This window comes from Musca domestica, unplaced genomic scaffold, assembly GCF_030504385.1.
Source record: "Musca domestica strain aabys unplaced genomic scaffold, Musca_domestica.polishedcontigs.V.1.1 79, whole genome shotgun sequence".
NCBI classification, from domain to species: Eukaryota; Metazoa; Arthropoda; class Insecta; order Diptera; family Muscidae; genus Musca; species Musca domestica.
In genome coordinates, this window is record NW_026712406.1 from 2201876 (window position 1) to 2227912 (window position 26037).

Sequence of the window (26037 nt, forward strand, 5' to 3'; positions counted from 1 at the left end):
GGGAAGGGGGAGGCGGAATGCTACCAGTTGGAACGCTAGTTGCCATTTGACTGATGTACCCGTCCCGGCTAAGTAGCATTGTGTCTGGTCGGATATGTAGCATGGCTGCCATGACTCACCAAGTGATACTTTGTCCGACATTAAATGATATTGAAATAATGTTTTTGTTGTTTTTTCTCCTTCTTCCTGTTCTTGGTTATTTTTATCATGTACTTCGAGGACATTTTTCTATTGTTTTCTTGTAACAATGTTTGTTATTTAATTGATTTCCTCTCTTTTTTCTATCGAATTCTAGATCTAAAAATAATTGGTTCCAAATGTGTACCCTACCTGGAGGGGTGTGATAGAGGGATTTTAAATCTATGTTAATAAAAGAGAGACTGACTGGCTGACTTAACGATTCATCAACGCCCACATGAACCGGCTGAAGCTAGAATCTTGAAAATTTGGGTGAGGGTCACTCTTGGTCCAAGGCTGGGCTACTAAAACGGTAATAAAAATAATTTAAAGGTCCGAAATATGGTACCCTTGGTATTTGACAAAGCAGTATAGCTAGATGGAGTGTATAATGGATGTACTAAAGGGTTTTGGGAAATTCCCACTGTAAGTGTACGAAAAGTACTAAAATGTACTACATTTGCATTATTTCGTAGCATGTGAACGCTTAGAGCTAAAAACTTAAAATTCGGAATGGGAATTCAGGTTGAGAAGTGGTGTCGATGTAAGGAGTTAGTTTTGAAAATGTCTACTCATACATACGAAAAGTACTAAACGGTACGAAATTTAGTACAATTTGAATTTGGAGGAACGGATGGAGGTGGAATCCTGATTTGTGAAATTATCATTTTTGGCGAAGTGTGGGATTGGGAAATGGAGAAAATTTTCGAAATTTGTACGAAAAGTACAAAATGGTACTAAATTTGGTAAAATTTCGATTTGGATGCGATAGAGCTGAATTTGAATTTGGAGAAACGGATGGAGCTGGAATCCGGAATTTTGAAATTGACATTATTGGAGGAGTGTAGGATAGAGATATGGAAAAAGTTTTCAAAATGTGTACTTATGTGCACAAAAAATACCAAATGGTACTAAATTTGGTACAATTTAGACTTGGGTGCGATAGAGCTGAAATTTTGAAATTGAGATATAAGATTACTATTGCATTCGGGAATTCTAATTGTACTAAATGGAACCAAATTTAGCACAATTTTGATTTTGAGAGAACCAATCGAGTTAGAATCCTGAAAATTAAAAAAAGAAAATTACTATTGCATTGTAGGACTGAAGTATGCAGACAGTTTTGGAAATTTGTACTTATGTGTACTAAATGATACTAAAATTTGATACAATTTAAATTTTGGGTAGGCCGAAAGAGATGGAATCCTGAAATTTGGAAATAAGACTTCATAGGATTGTATAATGTATGTAGTTATGAAATATTGAACTTAAGTGTACTAAAGGGTACTAAATTTGGAACAATTTGATTAAGGGTAAACGGATGAAGCTGGCATTTTAAAATTTTTATTGGCATGCCTGTCGATAGAAGGTTTGTGATAAAGAGGTGGAAATGGAAGTGTGTACTACAAGTGCCCGCAAAAGTACAAAATAGTACTATATTTGGTATAGTTTGGCATTGGGTAAATATATCGGGCTTGAAATCGGAAATTTGGTATTAGGGTCGCTATTCATGTATGAGCATTGGCATATGAAGTGTCTCGTATTGGGTGAGTGAATCACAGAACTTCGCTGTGTGCGGGTACTTTTCCAGTTTTTGGAGATTGTCATTGATACGGCTCCTTATTGACTGTGAATTTTAGCACTCCAATGAAGTCGTTCATGGCTCTCCACACTTAAAACAACATGTAACTCTTTTCTCTCCTAACGATATGTTCTTCCGTTTTAATTTATTCCATCACTATTTAGAAAGTAGATGGATGTCCTTTTTCCGCACACCACACCATACTCACATACACACCAACACTCATACTCCTCCTACATCAGCTAACATATTTTTCTATTCACAGAATATGGCAAGACGATAAACGTTGTCGTTCTTTTTATTGTTGTTGGATGTGAGTTACACAATGAATACAATAACAACAATAGCGATTTATTATTCTTTGATGGCAAAAGTACATCGTCGTTGTCGTCGTCGCCACCATCGCCGTTGTCATTGTGACTTCAGCCAAGTGTATTCGTTGTAAGCTTACAACTACTACCAAGCGACTCCGTCCGCCTTATAAGCTAAGCAATGTGAGAGAGCATAATTCTTGCTCTGATCTCGTTTCCTGTTGCTGATGCTATAAATTTGCGTTTCCTGCCATCGTACATATGTGTGTGTGTGTGTGTGGGTTGGCTTGCTCCTCACATGCCTGCTAACGAGCAATGTAACGAATGAAGCGAGCAAAACGAACGAACATATTCTTCCGTTTTACATTTCACAGATAATATATTTTTCTCAACGACTCTGATGTTTTTTTTTGCGAAATAAATATGCATGGCATAGAATTGAATTAATAGAAACATACATAGGTATCTTCCAGGTTGGATGGATGCACTGGGAGAAAAGGGATCCTAATAAAAAACAATTTTATAATCTAAAGATAATATCGGCCTTACATTGACAATATAATCTCCGGGGACGGATATTAGCCATAGAAGAATATAAAATTCGTTGAGGTCTTCTATACTCCAAGAAGGTCTTCAGAACTTCTGTTTTCCAAAGAAGACCTTGAGAACTTCAATTCTTCATAGGAGACCTTGAGGTCTTCCATAGCTTATAGATGACTTAGGGTTATCTATTGTCATTAGAAGACCTTGATATTTTTTACTGACTATAGAGGCCCTACAGAACTCCCACAGCCCATGAAAGACCTGGAGCACATCCATAGAAGACCTATCGATCTTCTATTATTAATAGAAGACCTCTATGGTTGTCTATGGACAATTCAGGACTCTCAGGTCTTCTATGGACAATAGAAGACCCCTAAGTTTTCTTCAGGGAATCTTCTATGAACTTTAGAAGAGTTGAGGGTCTTCTATTTCCATAAAATAACTGGGGGTCTTTTATTGTTCATTGAATACCTAAGCGTCTTCTATTGTACTGTCCATAAAAGACTTTGAGGTCTTTTAATGTCCATAGAAGACCCAGGGGGGGTTTATGGTCCGTAGAAGACCCAATGGTCTTTTATCGTAAATAGAAGACCGGGGGTCTTATAGTGTCCATAGAAGATTGTAGGATCTTCTATTGTCTGGGTCTTCTATTGGACCTAGAAATTATATATTGTCCCTAGAAGACCTTGAGGTCTTCTTATGTCCCTGGAAGACTCTGGGGTTTCTATCGTCCCTAGAAGACCCAGGGGTCTTCCATTATCCATAGAAGTCCTAGCGGTCTTCTATTGTCCATAGAAGACCTTGAGGTCTTCTAAAGTCTATAGAAGACCCTGAGGTCTTCTAATGTCCATAGAAGACTTTGGGGTCTTCTAATGTCCGTCGGAGACATTGAAGTCTTCTAATGTCCATCGAAGACCTTGAGGTCTTCTAATGTCCATAGTTCTAAGGATCTTCTATTGTCCACAGAAGACCTAAGGGTTTTTATTGTCTATAGAAGACCTTGAGGTTTTCTCATGTCCATAGAAGACCTTGAGGTCTTCTAATGTCCATAGAAGACCTTGAGGTCTTGAGGTCTACCCATAGAAGATCTTGAGGTCATCTAATGTCCATAGAATACGTTGAGGTCTTCTAATGTCCATAGAAGACCTTGAGGTCTTGAGGTCTATCCATAGAAGATCTTGAGGTCATCTAATGTCCATAGAAGACGTTCAGGTCTTCTTATGTCCATAGAAGACCTTGAGATCTTCAAAGGGGTCCTTGAGGTCTTCTAATGTCCATAGAAGACCTTGAAGTCTTCTATTGTCCATAGAAGACCTTGAGGTCTTCTAAAGTCTATAGAAGACCCTGAGGTCTTCTAATGTCCATAGAAGACTTTGGGGTCTTCTAATGTCCGTCGGAGACATTGAAGTCTTCTAATGTCCATCGAAGACCTTGAGGTCTTCTAATGTCCATAGTTCTAAGGATCTTCTATTGTCCACAGAAGACCTAAGGGTTTTTATTGTCTATAGAAGTCCTTGAGGTTTTCTCATGTCCATAGAAGACCTTGAGGTCTTCTAATGTCCATAGAAGACCTTGAGGTCTTGAGGTCTACCCATAGAAGATCTTGAGGTCATCTAATGTCCATAGAATACGTTGAGGTCTTCTAATGTCCATAGAAGACCTTGAGGTCTTGAGGTCTGTCCATAGAAGATCTTGAGGTCATCTAATGTCCATAGAAGACGTTCAGGTCTTCTTATGTCCATAGAAGACCTTGAGATCTTCAAAGGGGTCCTTGAGGTCTTCTAATGTCCATAGAAGACCTTGAAGTCTTCTTATGTCCATAGAAGACCTTGAGGTCTTCTAATGTCCATAGAAGACCTTGAGGTCTTCTAATGTCCATAGAAGACCTTGAGATCTTCACATTGGTCTTCTATTGTCCTTAGAAGACCCAGGGGTCTTCTATTGTCCTTAGGGGTCTTATGTTGTCCCTGGAAAACCTTATGGCCTTCTTTTGTCCATACCTTGAGATCTTTCAAAGGTTATAGAAGTCTTTAAGGTCTTCAAATGTATGAGGATGACTTTAAAATTGAGGACTTTCCTTCTTGGCCTACTTTTGAAATAATTTTGGTTTTTATACGATTTTTAGGCTCATTCCGCATTTTTCTCAGTGTATCCTGCATACGTATGCATATACAAGGTATTCCCATTGTTATCTCTATAACAACAGCGAAAAACCAATGACTACATTACTTTGCCATATCAACAGTCAAGGATCTAAGGTACTTGTGTTGTGGCAGGACTACCTGGATATGTTGTACTTCATGACCTATCTCCATATACCTAGATGTGCTATTCAATGGCAAGTCAAGTGGAATGAATATCCATGGTATTGTAACCAATGTAATATTGAAAAAAAAAAAAGAAATCATAATGAATTGGAAGCAACAAAATGTTGAACGGGAAAGCAGGCGAGGATGTCGGTAAAACTTTTCTTGAAATAAAATAAAGGTCTATTGTTTTTACTCACAACACCACCACATATGTGTGGATGTGTATGTCTGCCTATGTTGCTTGGCCAAGTTGCCATTTGACTTTTGCCACTTAAAGTGCGATCTGTAATTGCTACATTGTTGTTGTTGTAGCCAACTCAATTGGAAATTGATGAATGATGGCTGCCGTAAAATAAAAAATTATAAAAATAAGTCAAGCAAAAAGTAAAACGCCCTCCGATCTGGTTGGCTAGCAATAGGCAATATTCTACGGCATTTCAATTTAAAATATGAAAAAATAGTTCATTGTATCCCCCCACCCCATGTGACACCATGATAACTATTCTGGGTTGGAGTAATTGAATTTATTTTAATTGTGTTGATTGCCTCCAACTCACTTTCTCCCTCTCTCTCGCTGTCTTTCCCTCTCTCATGGCCATTCTTTCTTTGGCCGCAAATCACTTAGATTTTAATTTATTTTTAACTACAAACTAATTTCCCTTTAAGATAAGATAAATGAGTTTGGCGGTGGGAGGATGGATGGTGGCTCGGGCCGGCTCGGAGGTAATGCCATGGCTAACCAATAAATCATCAACAATCAACACAACTCAACGCCAGGCAGCAACCAACCACAAGTGCAAAACCACTGAACTCTTGCTTAGGTCTGCTGGTGGGCCTACTGATGAGAATGATGGTGTCGGTGTCTGTGGCGGTTGAGTTGAGGGAGGATGTTGCAAACTTCAAGACATTCCTCTAAATCCTTGCATTCCAATGGTTGGAGTAGGATAACTGCATATGCAATGCAACAACATGCGGGCGTCGGTTTGCCTTGGTGTGTAGTAAAGGAATAAGAAATCCCTCCAAAAAACCACAGGACTAAATTCCCTGGTTGGCCACAACTGTAAATGACACACAAGTTCGCAATTGAGCATAGTAAGCAAGGGTCAGAGAAAACTTGAGGAGTGGATCTTTTTGAAAAATCTCTCTTTGCCAAGAAAATGCCATCCTTGTTTAGATTCCACACCTCTTTGAATAAATATTTTCAAGTGTCAAAGACATCATCACTGTCCATAACATATCCTGGCAGTGGGGCAAACATGTTGTCGCCTCTATACAGGCAAACAAACAACCCAATCTATAAAAAAACAAAAGCTCAAACAAATTTATAGGGTGAAAATAATATCCTCTCTCATTGTTTCCACATGGTCACATCCTATATTGTAAATATATACCCAAGGAATGTCCTTTTTCTTTGGGGCAAAAAGTTTACTTTGGCTGAAAGTTTTTATCGCCAGCAAAAAAAAAAAAAAAAAAAAAAAAACAAAAAAAAAAAATTCTCAAAAGAAAGAAACCGGAAATATGTTTGTTGTTGCATTTTTCATGCTGAGCCCAGATAAATAACTTGGCTCAAGTGCAGATGAATGACAGTGTTAGCCTTTTTCTGCTGTTGCTGTTTCTGCTGGTGTCCCTATTGGCTAAGAAAGGGTTTTGCTTGTCTAAGCAGTAGACAGACAAACTGTCTGACACTGACAGTTAGAAAACAACTTTAACACGTTTTGCATGTGTTGTAGGAAGACAGGCAGGCGGGCGGGCAGGCAGTTAGGCATGCAGTCGAACTTCAAAGAACTCTGCTGAAACAATAAAAGGAGTATGAATTATTTCTTTTCTTTAATTTATTCATTTTAGCCATACGTTGCCATCCATGATTTATGATTAGTTCCGAGACATTTTAATTAAATTGATATGAATGTCCTGCAGGACAAAGAGCAAGGGACAAAAAGAAGACTTTGGTTTGAGGAGTATTTTTCCTATTTTTTTTTTTACTTAAAGTCACAAGCTGTGAAAAGCAAGGGGATAAGACAGCACGTTCTGCGTTGAGTATGGAAAAATGAATATGAGGTAGGAATCTGATAAAAAAAAAAGAATCGAAGAGGCGACATTTTTTTGGGTAAGCTGCAAGATGGAGGGAGATAACCAGATTTGTATTAAGTTTCACAAAAAAATTAGGATGGGCTGAGTTTACACCAACCATGGGTTCCAAGAGAGCCGACTAAGTCCATCTGTGAACCTTACCCAAGATTTAAATATATATTACAATGATGGTGAAACTGTTCTACCTCTTTTTCAAATTTGGTCAAAAGTAAGGAAAGGTTAAAAGTCGGGCGTGGCCGATACCCTACACCACTATACGTATTTTGAAGTGCTTCATATGGTGAGCAATAATCGTAAAATCGGATGAAGATGTATATCGAAGCTGTATAAAAATCTGAACCGATCTCGATAACATTTGGCAGAGCTATTTTCGAGCAGTATCCAATGCCCTGTGTCAAATATTATTGTTGTGGACTGAATATTACGAGTATGAGTGACGTTAAACCCCAAACCGGATGAAACATATATATGGGAGCTATACCCATATCTGAATCGATTTTTACCAAATTTGAAGTACATATTTCGAGCATGAATTCAGTCAGAAATTCCAAAATTCAGTCCATTTGAGCTTATATTAGCCACTTTGCGCACAATGAACTTGATATCAGATATATATATATGAAGCTATATCTAAATCTGAACCGATCTCCATAAATTATCTGGTACATAATATGAGGGACTTTAAACCCCAAATCGGATGAAACATATATATGAGAGCTATAGATATATCTGAACTGATTTTCTCCAAATTTGATGTAATTCCTTCTACACTTAATTCGGTCGGATGTGCCAAAATGTAGGTAAAACCTGCTTCGCATTTGCCGAAAAATGGCTCGTAAACTGAACATATCGCAATATTCCATTCGGAAAATATTAAAAAATGAGGTCGGGGTAAAGCCATTGAAATTCCAAAAAGTGCAAGAACTTACACCGCAACGGAAAGAAAATAGACTCAAAAGAGCTAAAGAGTTGCTTCGCTTGGCCGAAAGTGGTGAACTGCCGAACTTAGCATTCTTCAATGAGAAAACATTCGTTGTCCAGCAGTTTGTAAACAAACAAATGTGCACCTTCGGTTGGCCACCAGAACTCAAGCGCTGGCCATTGTGATGGTGTGGGCCGCCATAACAGCCGATGGTCGCTCTCCGCTCGTATCAATCGACCGTGGCATCAGAATAAATGCCAAATATTATCGCTAAAATATTATGGAGGGTGTATTAAGGCTTGGACACGCAAACTTTGGCCGCAGACCTTGGACATTCCAACAGGACTCAGCACCATCGCACTCAGCACGCGGCAACCAAGAATGGTTACAAAATGAGGTTCGTCGCTTCATTCCCAGCGCACAATGGCCACCAAAATCTAAATCTAAACTTATTCTAAAATTTTATGCTATTTTCGACACTTTTTGCTTTCATTTAATAAAATTTTAAAAAATGTAAAAATGATGGCGCATGACTTTATTGCAGTTTTTTATCTCACCCTGTATATCAAAATTTAAACCGATTCTTACCAATTTCGATAGGGTTTGTCCTTGGGCCAAACAAATATTGTTTGAAAAATTTCATGCGACCTGCGTTTTGTTCACAAAAATACATGGACAGACGGACGAACGGATGAGTTGACAAGCATAAATCGACTCAGAAAGTGATTCTATAAAGACTCTCAAAAGTAACTATGGTTCAATCTCGCTTCCTTCTACCTGTTACAAACAAATGCACAAAGATATAATATCTTTACCACTATATGGTGTAGGGTAAAAAATCGCCATGTAGCCGTGAACGCCATCTATATTTCGATTTTTAAAATAATCTTCTTAAGTACATATAAATATTATATATTATATTGGGTGCCAATCATGATAAAGTAAGAAATGCTAAAACATTCACATGGATATTACTTATTTCTGTGATATTTTTTTGAAATGTTCAACGCCATCTGTTATTCAATTTCAATAATTTTTGAAAGTGTTGAACACCACGGCAAAGAAGTTTTCATTTTGCAAACCGTTTTTTGATTTTGTATATTTTTTGAAAGATGATGAAATATAACAATTTATTACAAATATTCGTTATACATATATAAACACCTCGACGTATTATATATATCAAACTATGAAGGGCGCCATCTATTCTTCAACGTTAAAAATAGTTAATGTGGCCACCTTTATAGAAATGTCCAAAATATTATCTAATTGTTTTAAATGGTGTACAGAGGGCGTCCCTCACGAAAAGGAAATTTTGATATTTCATTTTTAAGATTTGTACACTGTTAATAACTATTTGCCTGAAAGTATGCTTCATTCATATAAGAACACTTGCGTTATTGCTCGAATGTGAATATTTACCATAACAATAGGATTTCTATCTTCTAAAATCTAAAACATTTCCATTTAACTGCTAGAAAAAATTGCAGCTGTTCCTATTTAATCAATGATCCCATGAAATTGTGTAATTTTCCCCCACACGAAAATAAACCTAAACATGTGGGTGATAACAGATAAGCCTGGACTCCCATCGTTTTATCAATTGTAATTAAAATGTTAATACACATGTTTTGGCGGCAGGCATTTTATTTGAGCCACTTATCACATACTTTTGTTTGTTTTGTGTTTTTTTTTTTCGTCAGCAGGCTACGACGTCACCTCTCCGCTTTCTCCTGATTTCGTATGACAATTTATTAGTTCACCTGTTGAGAGGGTAGCACATGTTTTCTACTTGTCTCGTTATCAGGACCTCATCATTATTATTATTATTTTTGTTATTAGAAAAAAATATGTGAGAGTTGATGTTTAACCAGGGTTCGGCCATTGTACCCAATCACCTGTACGTGATAAGCGACGAAAACAAACAGTGTGGGGTAGATTTTGGAAAGCTTATCGTAATATATACGTAGGCAAATTTCAAGAGGAAAAGGAAATAAAAATTGAGTATATTTTTTATACAATTCCGATCCTGATACATTTCATGGAAATAAAGAATACTTTTCATGATAAATAAATAAAACTTGTACTTGTACAAAGCATACGTTACGTTCAGAAAAAGTTCTGACTTGGCAATAAAATAACGTGAAGATGGTGTTCCGAAATTTCAGAATTTTTGTTTTCTTTTTTCTCTTGACAATATAATATAAATTGACTTAAACGAACTATAAGGCTTTCTTATGAAAAAGATAGACTTATGGACCCTGACTATTGCAGAACGCTTGAAACTCACTAAAAACAATGTCACATGAAAGGGAGGTACGACTTTCCCACATGTAATATTTTTATTATGCCATTGTGGAGATAGCTTTATTTCAAAAAAAGAATCTCTTGACATTGACTTTTTAAATTTAAAAAACAAAATTGTTTATTAGTAATAAATTGTAATAGTAAGTACTAAATAGCTGCAATCTGTAAATTTGGGTTAGAAGATTATATTGGAAAAATATTCGATATCACATTTTCTTATATGTTTATGCAGATGTCGGAAACCGGATATTTGAAAAACAGATGGCATTCGGCACCACGAAAAGTTATGATCTTCCAATGACGGAAACGGCTGCAAAATTTAATATCGTGGGTTCGTTAAAAGAAGACGCCAAAATGCTGAGTTAACGGCATAGCCATATTGACATATAGATGTCGTCAGGCATCATGAAATGGCTTTATTCAACAGCATGACGTTTGAACTATCAATTGCTTATAAATAATAAATATTAATAAAAAGAAAATAAATAAAATGAAATGACTGTTATTTGTAATTTTGGGTTCGAAACTAAAATACCATATCATAAAGATATTGTGTATATCACATTTTTGTGTAAATGTTGGAAACCATATTGACATACAGATGTCATCTGACTCCACCGAAAGTTATGAATCGGGTGAAAATTCAGTATTTTGTTAATTCACAAAATATTGTTATTAGATTGGCATATAGATGATGCCCTGTCTGTGTCTTTCATGACATTTTATTACAGAACTCGGAGTGTCACCTAGATCATTCGGAAATTGGTGAATATTAAATGACGAATGCGGATACTTTATATAAAGGGTGAGATGAAAAAACTGCAACCAACTTCAGACTGCTGTCATTTATAAGCCACTCGTCCGACAGCTGGTGAACTTATTCCAGTGACAGTTCATTATATTGAGAAATGGTTCGAAAGGTAAAGAAGCGACTTGGTCGAAAGTCGCGTCGCAGTGGCCGAAAAATTGCTCGTGAGCTGAACATATCGCAAATTCGGCAAATATTGAAAAATGAGCTCGGGGTAAAGCCATTGAAATTCCAAACAGTGCAAGAACTTACACCGCAACAGAAAGAAAATAGACTCAAAAGAGCTAAAGAGTTGCTTCGCTTGGCCGAAAGTGGTGAACCGCCGAATTTGGTTTTCTCCGATGAGAAAACATTCGTTGTCCAGCAGTTTGTAAACAAACAAAATAATCGTGTTTACTTGCCAAAGAGGACAGCTGAAAATGTGTACCTTCGGTTGGCCACCAGAACTCAAGCGCCGGGCATGGTGATGGTGTGGGCCGCCATAACAGCCGATGGTTGCTCTTCGCTCATATTAATCGATCGAGGCATCAAAATAAATGCCTTATATTATCGCGAAAATATTCCATCGCACTCAGCACGCGCCACCCAAGAATGGTCACAAAATGATGTTCCTTGCTTCATTTCCAGCGCACAATGGCCACCAAAATCTCCGGATACCAATCCGTTGGACTATTTTGTCTGGAGTAGTTTGGAAAGCAAGGTTGGCACAAAAAAATACCAAAGTGTCGATCACCTCTAGCAAGCGCTTCGCCGGGAATGGGCCAAAATACCGCAGAGCAACATTCGGGTAGCGTGTGACGGTTTCATTGGCCATTTGAAGGCCATAATTCGTGCCAAAGGTGACCAATTCGAACGAATGCAAAGTTATTCTAAAATTTGATGCTATTTCCGACATTTTTTGCTATAATTGGTAAGGCAGTGTAGAGCTATAAGGTATGGATTCCAACTCGAATATTTACAAAATTTTAAAATAAATGGAACTTTATCGCTGTTTTTTTAGTTACATTCCCATGTAAATTTCAACTCGCCAATATTTCATATTTTTGGCTATACTTTCATCGTTTCGGTTCTTTCTGTAATTTTGGGAAAAACAACAAATAATAATGTGATTTGAACATCAATTCAATATTCAATTAATTGAAAACGTAAAGTGGATAAAATATTAAGCCAAAAAATTTTAGTTTTTTTTTTTTTTTTTTTTTGTTCGAAATTCTGATCTGCAATTGTGTTCATATGTTAACATACCCCTATTATAAGCAGCGCCTATATACATTTTTCAATACTTTTTCCACAATAAATTTGGTCTAGCCTTTACCTTATTATGTTTTTGATATGTGTCTTATAGGTGTTTGAAGGTATTTTAAAATAATGATTCTGAACATATGTTAATATTAGAGTTATTAGGAAAATGTTTTTTTCCAGCCGACGGAATTTTTCTATGACATTTTTTCGGCATTTATTAGTAAGTCAATATTCTATTATTTATTTAAAATTTCAATTTCAAAATTGTATCTCCCACATTGTTATCTCCAAAAATTATATATAAAATAATCTTACCATATTTATCATCAACAGCCGCATAGGGCGGCGTTGCATCATTTATTGAAATCGATGAACCGCTGCCGCCACCACCACCACCATCAGCACTGGAATCACCCAAAATGCCGGCGGCAGCAACATTACTAAAGGTTATCGTCGTAGGTGGTATGGCCGGACCATCCTGTTGTTCCATCGATGTTGGAGTTGTGCGTTCCGGTTTCAGATCAGTCTCAATATAATCACCATCATCATAGTTGGTGTCCTCACTGTTCAAATCCTTGGAAGTGTCACCGGTGTCACTTGCCACCGGCTGAGGTGTACTGGTCGTCACAGCATTACTTGCGGGAGTATCGTTTAGGTTGGAAGTGGCTTGACCGAGCTTATCTTTGTTGTCGGTTGCCTGTATTGAGATCTCGGGTTTACGTGTTGTAAATGGCACTGGTGAGGAGAGTTCCACCTCAAAGGTTGGCAGCGTTGTGGTCGTGGAGCCCGATGCGTTCATGGGTCCACCTAAATTCTCTTGAATGATACCCACAAATAGGAAGAGTTTAAGGAATAGACGTAAAGTGTTTTGACATTTGTTGCGTGCCATTGTGCGTTGTGTTTTTTTTATTGGAGATGTCTGTTTTTCGAGATAACGTTAGACAGTTGTTTTAGTTGTTGGTATCCTTTTGAAGGATTTTTGTTCTTTCCGTCAATTCGTTGTGCGTTTCTTGTTTTTTTTTTTGTAGAGGACAAATGACTTTTGGTGCAAAGACAAGACCACCACCGGGTGCTGAGGTGTGCTGGGTGGTGTTGTTGCTGTTGTGGTTGATTTGTGCGTTTTGTGTGAATTTGTTGTTTTTATTGCCCACTGTGCCTGATTTGTTAATCAAGCATTAGGGGCGTTCGGCAAGCAATGCTCTATAATGATGACAACATTTTTCTTGTGTGGATTTTTCTTTTTTGATGTCTTTATTAATGGAAATTTTTGGATTTTCTTTAGTTTGTTTTTAATGAAAATGTCCAACACAGACACACGTTTTGTATTTTCTTATTTTAAAGTCAACTAAGTTTGTAAAAAAAAACAACAATAATTAGTTACAAGACATCACAAAGACTGCAGTGAAATTAATCTTTCGGGAGGAACAAAGTAACAAACATCCGTCAAAACTTTTTTTCCGATTATTCCAATGACTGTTAATGATTGTTATGAAGTTATTGTTTCCTTTATTTGGTTTGGTGAGCGGCAGCAGCTGGAAGCAAATTTCCAAACTGGCCAATACTCTTTGTATCTGCTGCTGATGTTGTTGTTGCTGCTGATGTTGTTGTTGCTGCTGTTGTTGTTGTACTGCTTTTGTGTTGTTTGCCATTGATTTTTGTTCACATTTATTTTTTTTCTTTTTCTTCCCAATTTCTTTTTGCACTTTTTTCTTGTTGTTCGTCGTTTGTTTGTTTTGATAACACCATTCATAATCGTGTCAAATACAAGTTGTTTCCGTACCCTCCACTCCCCACCTACAATGTACGCACCGCATACCATTACTTGGCGGCATGTTATTGACCCAGTCTAATTTTGTTTTTTGTTAAAAAATTTCAACTTTTTCTTCATTGGCTTTGTATTTTTGCCGCACAAAAAGAAGAGAGATTAATTTAATTTTATTATTGTGGAAGGTACCTTCACTGCGAAATACTCACTACTGCTTATTTGGACTTTATCAGACAAATAAATGAATTAAATGTGTCAAGAGAATCGAAAAGTTAAGCGTGAAAACGATGTCTATAAAGAGGTTATCCCTGCTACGAATCAAAAAATTGCGCTTTGGAATAGACCAGGGATGGGAATTCAAATATAAAGGGAATTTTTTAAATTCAAACTTATTACGAAAAGTAGTACAAAGTTTTATTTAAGGGCTTTGGGCCACTCCATAGAACATGAATCAATGTCTTAAATTAAGGATAAATCCAGATACTATCACGGGTATTGGTTGAAGTGCTATCATTACATGCATATGGAAGCAACGGAATCTTTTTGAAATTTTTATTTTTTGAAAATTCGGGGAAGATTCGTTTTTGAGACCAGGGATGGCAATTCAAATATAAAGAGAATTTTTAAAATTCAAAGTTTTTTTATGAGAAAGGATTTGGATTAATGACAAATTCAGGATTAATACAGATACTATCTCAGGTATCGGTTCAAGTATTATGGCATGAATATGGAAGCAACGGAATCTTTTTGAATGTTTTCTGACATAGTCTGGCAGATCCTCTTAATACACTACCTTCTGAATACCGACTTATGTCCTTTTGTTTGAAAGTTCAGGGAAGATTCGTTTTTGACATAGTCTAGCAGATCCTCTTAATACACTACCTAATGAATACCAAGTTATTTCTTATTTATTTATTTATTTTTTTTTTTTTGAAAGTTCAGGGAAGATTCGTTTTTGCGACCAGGGATGGAAATTCTAATATAAAGGGGATTTTTAAAATTCCATTTTTTATGAATAATAGGAAAATGTTTTATTTAAGGGTTTTAGGTCCACTTCAAAGGACTTGGATCAATGTCTTAAATTCAGGATAAATCCAGATCCTATCACGGGTATCGGTTGAAGTACTATAATGGCATGAATATGGAAGCAATGAAATCCTTTTGAAAGTTTTCTGACATAGTCTAGTAGGTCCTCTCAATACACTACCTCTCTCCTCTTTATTTCCTTTTTTAAGTTCAGGGAAGATTCGTTTTTGAGTCCAGGGATGGGAATTCAAATATATAGAGAATTTTTAAAATTCAAAGTTTTTTTATGAGAAATAGGACAAAGTTATATTTTGGGCCGCTCCAAAGGATTTGGATCAATGTCTTAAATTCAGGATAAATACTGATACTATCACGGGTATCGGTTCAAGTGCTAATATGGCAAGCATATGGAAGCAACGGAATCTTTTTGAAAGATTTTCAACATATTTTCATTCTGAATACATGCTTATTATTATTATTATTATTTTTTTTTTGAAGATCAGGGTAGGTTCGACCATGTATCAAGGTCCCGTCAAATGTTAACCTTTGTAAGAATCTAATTTTCAATATTTTCAGTCAGGGTTGCGTAGTCGAAGATGTCGGAGTTGGATAATTTGGCCGCAATCGCAGATTGAGTCAAAACCTGATTCGAGATATCTCCATGGTGGTCAGGGTATTATGTCTTTGTGCATTTGTTTGTAACATGCAAATGTAAACAAATTACAGGTCGCATTTATTGCTCGATCCAGATGAAATTTTGCACAAGTCATTTGTTTGACCCAAGGACGAACCCTATTGAAATTTGATATAATCGGTCAAAATTTAGATATAGCTCCCATATATATCTTCGTCCGATTTGCCTTTTATTGTGCACCAAACGTGTAATATTAGCACAAATGTGATGGAATTTGGCACTTCATGGATATTCAAAATGTGGACCCTTTGTGCGGGAGGTAGACGAAGGAGTGGGAGTTTGATAATAATATTACGATGAACCAAGTTTGGACCAAATTGGGAGTTATCGTGCGCACCAGCCAGACAGACGGACGGACATAGCTATATCGACTCCAAATGTCCTGAAGTGGATTTGGTCCAAAGACCTACGGCCTAAAATCGTTATTTCGATTAGGCACGTTTTAACAGTATTAAACGTTATATACCCTCTCTACCGATATGGTTGAGGCTAAATGCTGTGCTTTGAAAATTTGTTCAGAATGATGGGTTTTGAAAAAAAGCTTATATATTTTCAACTGAGAATGTTGTCAAGGCGTTCGCAATCGATCTAACCACTTTTCTGGAACTCTGGAATAATCAATTCCATACCAAGATAAAAGGTTTAGAATCTTGAACATCGTGTTCTTTTAAATATTTTTATTCTCAAGGGTATTAAAATTCGTTCGAATAAATATTAATTTATTCAATGAGCCTATGTATTGGATATGTCATATTCTCACTTTTTATATATATTTTCACTACCTCCCTCTCTCTCTCGTCCTCTCGCAATCGTCACCCAAACGCTTCAAATTCCATTTCTGCACAAGTGTGGGAACAAAAATAGACAATATTCATTCATTACATTTTAATTAAATACATTTGAATGAAAAATGCCAATATTCACATGTACATGTGTATATGCACACACACATATGTGAATACATGCATACACTAATTAACTTAAATGTATTTATTTCCATTCAAATGAGGAAAAAATATAAGTGGTGGATGCCATTTAAATGGGTCATTTTTTTCTGTGTTCGCGTCCCAAAGCTATTACTGCATATTAATAAGTGCGGTTGTTAAGGGGTGTTCTCATCATTGGATAATGCAAATTTTTTTACAGTAGAGCCTCCATAGCTCGGATTGGCAATGAAAAAGTATTTTTTCTGATTTTCGAGGAATTTTCAGATTTTTTACAGTAGAGTCACCATAGCTCTGAATAGGAAAGGACAAGTCCTTTTTCTAATTTTCAAGAAATTTGGGGTTACTTGGCTGAATTAGGAGTAAAATAGACTCAAGTTACTAAAATGTTCTCAGAAAATATTAGGAATTTCGAACTAATAGGGAGCGAAAGTTTGGCGTTCAACTGTAATTTTTGCACAGTACAGTTGTGTGGCCCATGCATGAACCGTTTTAAATGTGTGTTTATCGGCCGAAATTTAAATACAGCAGCCATTTAGTCTGTCTCCTTTGGGGTAAAAATTGGGTCATATATTGTTAAAGCTATCATATAAATATGGTGTAGATCGCTTGAATTTTAATCAATCAGAAAGCCGTAATATGTTTGGGACAAGACATAATAAATGCCCTGGAAAAAACCTCTTGCTGATATCAGTTCGGGCTTAAATCTAGTTTAGTAAAAATCTCATTTTTTTAAATTTTTTCCAGAGGTAGGAAAGACATAGAGGTCAAAAAAGACATATTTTGGAATTTTGCAATTCATATCTCTAATTTTAGTTGATAGAATACCAAATTGCCGATATCATAATATGTTCCCATAGAAACCCCTTTGACAAAATTTCCTGAAATCAGTTCAAGGTTTAACTCTAGTTTATTAAAAGCTCTCTGATTGTTTTGAATTTTTTGTACCCAGAGGTATTGATTCCGGGAAAGTATTATTTTCTTGGGGAACCCGGATGACTGGATAATTGATGCAAACGTCCGGGTCTAAGACCCGGTTATGAACGGGATCTAATGAAAATACCTATCCAATACTTGGTTCCATGATGGGGTTATTTAAAACGGAGAAAACTCTTAAAAATTTGCATTCAGTTCAGGCTCAACTTTGTTGTAGTAAAAACTATCGGATTTTTTAAAATTTTTTCCAGATGTATGTATTTGTACGCGGGAAAGATTGAGGGGTCGGGCCAGGAAAATTTGGATAATAGATCTGGATCTATCCAGCAAGTGGTCATATTATATTGGGGTTATTTTAAACGGATTTAAAAAAACCCTTAAAAGGTCGAAAAAATCTCATTTTGGAATTTCACAAAAACAAGACTTATATTAAAATTATCGAGGTTTTGGATACGGATGTCGAAAAAAAAAACCCTGGATAAAACTATATAAAAAATTGAAGTCAGTTCAGGCTTAAACCTGGTTTAAAACCCTGTAAAAACTCTCTTTTTTGAATTTTTTTCCAGAGATATTTATTTGTATTAGGGGGTCAGACCAGGAAACTCGGTTAAAAGACCTGAATCTAATGAATCTAAACCACAAACACAAGAATTATGTCAAATTTATCGAGGTTTTGCATCCGGATTTTTCAAAAATCCCTCAAAAGTCGAAATGCTACAGTGTTATGTGTTATTATCTTTCCTGGATCCAGAGATGTGGGCCTTTGAATCCGGACGACCCGATTCTGTTCAGTACATAGAAATAGTACTTCAGTATAAAAAAATTTATCCAGAGTAAAAAATCTCCAGTCCCGTTCGAAGCCCGGATACTAAAAAGTATAACATTTAAAAAAACGGGACATGGCCAGAGGAGAAAATCTCTTTAAAGATGTAGCAAATTTAGAAAAACAAACCTTTAGTTCACGTAGCCGGTGTTGGAAATACCCAGAAGAGGAGGAAATCTCAAGACCCGTCCGAATGGCGACTACCTGAAACAGAGTTGTTCCCAATAATAATTGTTACTATACTTCATATTAACCCAGGAAATGTACAATACCCTCCATCCCTATACCCTCCAACATTTGGAAAGAATTTGGCAATTTTTTAAAAACATAAAATCCGTCAAAAATTCTGTTAAAACCTTAAAAATACCGAATATAGCTGTTATATTAGGGTCCATACGATGACGTTGACCTGCATATATAACGTTTGTCGTAAGCAATTACAATATTTAAATGCGAAACTTGAAAAAAATATTCGCTGAATAATGTCGCTAAAATCATCAAAATACTGAATATCGGGAGGTACCGTTATATGGGGGCTATACAAAGGCGTGGGCCTGCACGGACAATTTTCTGTCGCAGGATTAGTATCCATTACGAACTTCAAATACCAAATATGATATAATTCCGATGAATAATGTCGCGAAAATTATCAAAATACCGAATATCGAGAGTTGCCGTTACGGACAATTTCTGTACGGACAATTTCTGTCATAGGCTGTAGTATCCATTACGAACTTCAAATACCAAATTTGAAACATTTCCGGTGAATAATGTAGCTTAAATCACAAAAATACCGAAATTAGGGACTATTATATAGGGGCTAGGTAGGTCCAAAACGTGGACCTACATGGCCCGTTTTCAATACCAAAAGACCTGCAGACATAGTATACTTTTGGGTAAAATGTTATCAACCAACTTACTTTTCTTCGAAAGCTAGAGTGATTTCCATTGACGAACGGACATCGTTAAATCGACATAGAATTTTATGCTGATCAAGAATATATATACTACGTGGGGTTACCCTACTGGGGTAAAATGTATATTTCGATGAAAAGGGGAAAAGGTTCTTGATTTTCCAATCGTGTATAGATTAAAAATTGTCACCAAAATTTCCTACGAATATTACGGTAATTTTGTATTTGCATTCTCAGTGGGTACTTAGCTCCCGGGAAGAATATTTTCAAAATGGATACCAATATTGGTCCCATATGGCTGATTAAAAATAATTATATTTATTTTCTCATATTTTCAATGTATTTATTAAGATTTTGCTCTCAAAGTCATTTCCAGTCCCTAAACTTTCTAAACTGAGAATGCAATAATATCAAGTTCATAAATGGCGCCCAATCACCACCATATTGCCAAATCAAATAAAACCCTTCATTTTATTGTAAGTCACATTTGTTTCTAATTAATTGTAACTGTGATGTAGGTGATAGATTTATTTATTGAGTTAATGTAATTGTTCTGTAAATGCCAAGCATGTTCGTAAATATTCTAATGAAATATAGTTTTTTTTTGTTTTATGGGAAAAAGGGATTGGCTAAATGAGAATTGCGCACCGATTGCAAAGATAATGAAATATGTAATACATATCAGGTAGTTAGACTTGCGGTAATCTATGGAATATTTTTCTGAAATGATCGATCGGCCATACATTGTATAACAGGTAGATAGGTAGATAGATGGGCGGGCAAGTGCAATGAAAATATTAATTAATAAACGAGGGAGGCTATATAATTTATGGTTCTAGGCTGGTGTTTTGCGGCAAAGAAAACTCACGTAATAAATGTCTCACGAAAAGGGTAATCTGAATTGGTTAGTACGATCTTTTAAAATACAACAAATATGGGATTAAACCTGACTATTTTGAAAAAAAAAAAAAAAAAAAAAATCATTTCGCCATACAAAGTGTGTATACCGATTTATCCTTCCCTTCAAATTATGACTGAGGTATTAAAAATATTTAGCTTTTCATTGAGCTTGGTGAGAAAATAATTGCAGGTTGTAATTCCCGAACATTCATTGATTAATTTTTTTGTTTGTAAAACAAGTTTTCCAATTTAAAAATAATATTCACAATAACAACAAAACAAACAGCTGTTGGTAGCAGTAAATTTTTTCCATACGACACCTGTTGATGTGTGATTTTATATTTTTAACTGGTTTAATTCGGTTAAACTATATAAACATCATTTGCGATTTGTGTAAATAAAATCGTAAAATTTTTATTAAATCCTCAAAATTATTAATATTTGGGTTATTAGGCACAAAAATTAAATTTAAACTAAACGGATGCGCTTAAGTTGCTGTTTTCCCACATGAAATGACAAGCCTCTGAATGGACTTCAAGAAGATCAAGTCAAACTATATTTGGAATTTGGAAAATCTGAAATTTTTACCATGCTCACATTATGACCCCTCGTTAACAATTGCATTTTTCGGGTAGGCAATTTAAAATGAGATTTTTCTAGTTATGACCACTTGCGTAATTGCAGTTTTTTATGACAGTGTCATAAACAAATTTAATAGTTGACATTTGTCTTTGAGCCTACAGTCGAAGAGAAATGTCAAGAAAATGCAATAAATTTTGTGTTTGTCATAAATTATTTCTAGGAAAATAGGTCTTCTCTCAAAAAATTACCTAACGGAATACATTCATCAACTGTAGGAAAACTTACTTTCACCGCATTGCTTTATCATTTTTTATTTTTTTTTTTTTGAAAATTATTGGTGATAATTAAAGGCAAGGGAGGGAGAAGTATTAGGATTTTGTTACCAACGCTAAATTTTGAATCCCACAAAAATTTTTGAATTGGTATACAATTTCGGCATGCAGAGCGGTTCTAAGAACTTAAACTGGAACAAATGACTCAATTTTAGCATCTACAGTATTTGAATATAATAACATTTGACACTTGCTGTTTAAGACGTTTCAAACGTGAAGAAATAGGAGTTTATCTGAAAGTGGCGCTCAAATAGAAATTATTTGAAAAAGGGGGAATATTTACATCTAATTTTTTTTTTAAATGAATGGTGTACTTATTTTGGAATCTTATAAAAATCAAATTTTGAAATTTAAATGTGGCCAAAAATAAAAAAAAAAAAACTTGAAATCTGACTTCAGTCTTATATGGAGTCTACGCAATATTAAAATATTAATGAACATACGAGTAACACAAGTGCTTTTATTGAGTTTTAAAGTCTCACATTGAAAATTGCAAAGGCAAGCACAAAATATTGAGAATCCTTCGTCTCTATTTCAGGATATAATTTGAACAACACCTAAATTAAATCCCATCTCTGCGTTTGATTTAATGTTATTATTAAATTTTCGAACCGTATATCTTATTTTATGAGTTTTTTAAAATTAGTTTTTATCTTTATGCGATCGATTCGATGTCGATTTATGTCCGTCCGACTATCCATCTGGGGAAATCACTTTGGTTTCCAAACGAATTGAAGTAGATTAATAAAATCAAATATATCAAATGTATATTATTTCTGGAGGATTTTTGGTATTGAAAATGGGTCATGTAGGTCCACGTTTTGGTATAGCCTCCATTCTCGATATTCGGTATTTTGATGATTTTAGCGACAATATTCACCGGAATTGTTTCAAATTTGATATTTGAAGTTCGAAATGGATACTACAGCCTAACCCAGAAAAATGGCCCCTGCAGATCCATGTCTTCGTATAGCCCCCATATAACGGTACCTCCTGATATTCGGTACTTTGTTGATTTTAGCGACATTATTCACCGGAATTGTTTTAAATTTGGTATTTAATAGTCGTAATGGATGCTACAGCTTATGACAGGAGATTGTCTGTGCAGGTCAACGTCTTCGTATAGCCCCCATATAACGGTACCTCCTAATATTCGGTATTTTGATGACTTTAGCGACATTATTCATTAGAATTGTTTCAAAATTTGTATTTGATCGTTCATATGACACAACCTATGACAGAAATTTGTCTATGCAGGTTCACTTCTTCGTATACCCAACATATGCTGTACCTCAGTCAGCGAAATTATTTAGGCTATGGCAGAAAATTATTTATGCAGGTTTATGCCTTGGTATAGCTTTCATCTAAGTGGTGTTTTTGACATTTTTATTAAATTTTTTTTTCCCAAATGGTGGAGGGTTTTAAAAGTTTGGCCTGGCCGAACTACAACACTATGTGTTGGTGGTATTATAAGTTTGATTGGGCCAAAAATTATGTAATACCTCGAAATATTTCTTATATAGTTATCTTCCTATCTCGCCGAGATGAGTCGATGTCCGTCCGTAAGTCTGTCCATGTTAATTTGTAATCACGCTACAGGTCGCAATTATGGGCCGATCCTCACGAAATTTTGCTCTACAGGTCGCAATTATAGACCAAACGACGCGGAAGTAAGCATGGGGCTAGAGTATAGGGCTGGGTAGAAGCCTTCCAATTTAGATGGCCATAGGATAATATTTAGTGGGTGAAATAGACCACAACATTTGTGTAAAATGTACGAACATTTCCACTAAACCGCGAATAATTTTTTTTCTTTCCGGAATCACAAATACACTAAAGTGTCACTTCTGGCCGTTACATTTATGCTCATATCCAAGTTAGACCGCTTATAAGTTAAGAACCGCTGGATTATCATCAATTCGGAATGGTCTCTTGTCAAAAAAGGATAAAATCTAAGAAAATCAAGTAAAAATATGCCAATAAATTTGACTTACAATATTGAATTGTACATTTCCTAAAGTTTTCTACATCCGCCAAACACTGGGTGTTGAAGGTATTAAATACAGGTCTGATCCTTACGAAATTTTGCAAGCGGTAGCGTTTGGGTCAAATAAGGGTAACATCTGGGCAGGGCTCTATGACATTATTTCAAAATCGAAATCTTCCAAAATTAATTCGGGCATAAGGGGACTTCCAACATATTGTAGTGTTGTAGGGTATCACGACTTTAGTCTTTGCTTGCTTGTCTTATATGAGGCCTCAAACGAATATTTCGAGATGTTCAATATAATAAACCCCCATCTCATGTTGGAGTGTCAGATATGGAATATAGATTTATTGTGTGAAACAGCAGAAAATTTGACAATCATATCCTTGAATAATGTTGTAACAAACTATAATTTTGAATGTAAATAGGAGTTTTTAGCACAATAACATCCTGACAATAAAATAAATTTTTTCCTCCAACACTTCCATATTTATTCTTTAACCCGAACAAGACATTTGAAATATCAAAATATAATCTCAACAAATATGACAACACACACACACAATCATGGTAGTTCGCTCAAAATGGATACGTAAGGATATGTATAATAAAAAGGAGATGTAATAAAACATGCGAAAGGAGAAACCCAAAAGAATATGAATAATAGCAACAACAACAGCAACAAAAACATATGTATAAAGCAAAATTTTGGGGGGACAAGCTCAAAACACAACACAAAAGGAGAACAACAACGCAAGTGGGCTACGATGGAACCGGTTGTGGAGAAAAGGGCGGGGGACTTTTTGTAATTTTTCACTTGGAAACTGTGTGAATTGCACTTTCAACTTGTATTGCTGCTATGCTGCTTGATTGGCTGGCTGGCTGACTATTTAGCAGGCTGATGCAGGGGGGCCACCAATTGTCATGCCATATGAATCATCATCATCAACAGCGGACCAGAGTAATTAAATTACAATTCAACAAAAGAAGAATAATAAAAAAAACCGAGCAGAGATCAAATTTCACATTTGGGTTTGGAGTACATTTTCTTTCATGGATTTCAATTGAGAATTATTGATTTGGGATGTGGTCGAATGGAGTCTTTACTCTTTGATAGGTCTCAAAGACAACTTTTGTGTATTTCTTGGATTAAACTAAGCTTTAAACAAATCCAAAGTAAAATTGTTTGTATCTTCCCATGATTTTTGTTGTTGTAAACCAGATGTAAACACTTGAAGCACAACAACAGCAAACTATGCTGCCGCTTTTATTAGGGGTTTGTTTCCACAGAGTGCCAGAAAGAGACGGCTATAGGGAAACACCGAACGGGCAATGACACATTAAACAACCACTTTTGCGCGTTAGAGCAGTCAAACTAAACATGGGGATTTTTATCGAATTTATGCCAAACAAAAAAGGATCAGGACCGGCCTGCCCAACTGCCTGGCTATTCCAGCTTAAAAATTGAGAATTTCGTAAATAAAGTTGAATCATAAGCCGGAACATTTTGCAGGATGACATTTCCACCGTTGACAGCTTTGTGGCCTTTTAGATGTTGGATTTATTGATTTGTTGCAAGTTCGTTGATACAGTAGCAGCAGCAGCAAAAACAACAACAACATCAGCAGTACTTGCTGTGCCGTAACGATGATAAACGAAAGACCGAAGGAAAACAAGGAGCTACACAAAAACGACTTCACGAACAGATACTTAAAAATGCGGGCACTGCCTCAATTTTTTTCGGCCATTAAATTTTCTTTTCGAATTTCAATTTTAATTCTGCATTTCAATTCCTCGCGAAAGATAACTCATTTTCATTTCACACACTTTTCTTTTCACTTCGAACATACATTTCTGTTTTTAGGTATCCCTTCTCATCATCACCATCATTTTTTACTTTTTTGTTCTTTCCTTTAATTGGAAAATGCACAGCATAAAATTTTTCACAAAATTTTCACCGAACGACGAAGGGCACTACACACAGTTTCAATGGATTTTCACTGGTCCCGTTTAGAACATACTTCGCAGTTTCTTCCCGTTTCACTCGATTAGAATTTTATTGAAATAATTTTCAAGAATTTGTCGTTTATTTCTGTCATAAATTGCCACTACTTCTGACTTAATTCGAATCGATTCGATACTTTTTTAGTCTTTCATCCATCCATTGCTTTGTGTCAGATATTTATTTTTTACTCTTCTCTGGTTTTTTCACATTCGCTCACCGCGGGCTCTCACTCTCACTCAGTTTACTTACGCTCCCGTATGTGTTGCCGTGGTGTGTCGCGTTGTGTACTATTGCAGCGAATTTATTTTCGGTGTTGATTCCCTTTTGCTTGGGTTGCTGCTTCTTCTTGCTTTATGTTGTGTGTGTGTGTTTGTTTTGTTGTTGTTTGGCTGAGAGTTTTTGGCAGGGCTGCTGCGGTGCGGTGTACGGTTGAACAGTGTTGTATTTTTACATATATCCATTGGATGGAACGCTCACACCTTATTGTGTTGCATATCCAGCTACCTATTTTCAATTATTTCTACCTTTTCTCTTTCTTTATCAACTCTCCGCCACACACTTTATCGCTTGCCGTTTCAAAAATTCAACCTTAAATGACAACTAATACCTGTCACGGCGAATTCACAATGTATCTATGTGTGTTGCACAGCATGTGGGAGTGTGTGTGTAACATATTTTTTGTTTTGTTACTCTGCTTCTCTTCTTATCGGGGGTTTTGTGTTTCTCGCTCATTTGCTTGTTCGATTGTTCTGCATTGAACGAACGAATCTAGGTAAATGACAACAAAGAATTTCACCGCAAAACGTAACGAACGATAACACGTGAAGCTGTGTTCAG

The 26037-nt window shown here is 35.9% G+C and overlaps 1 protein-coding gene across 3 annotated transcripts in view; it reads right to left on the bottom strand.

Annotated features, from left to right (window-relative positions):
• The window catches only part of LOC101893452 (tyrosine-protein phosphatase 99A), a 606223-nt gene that overhangs the window by 68273 nt on the left and 511913 nt on the right, over positions 1–26037 (bottom strand). The window contains exon 1 of one of the 3 annotated variants that reach the window (XM_059130727.1): positions 12608–13632. The exons of the other annotated variants lie outside the window; for them this stretch is intronic. Within the exon in view, the coding sequence (XP_058986710.1) occupies positions 12608–13181 (574 nt within the window). The 5' untranslated portion in view covers positions 13182–13632. Of the gene's footprint in view, positions 1–12607; positions 13633–26037 lie in introns of those variants that run through there. 3 annotated transcript variants of the gene reach the window in all.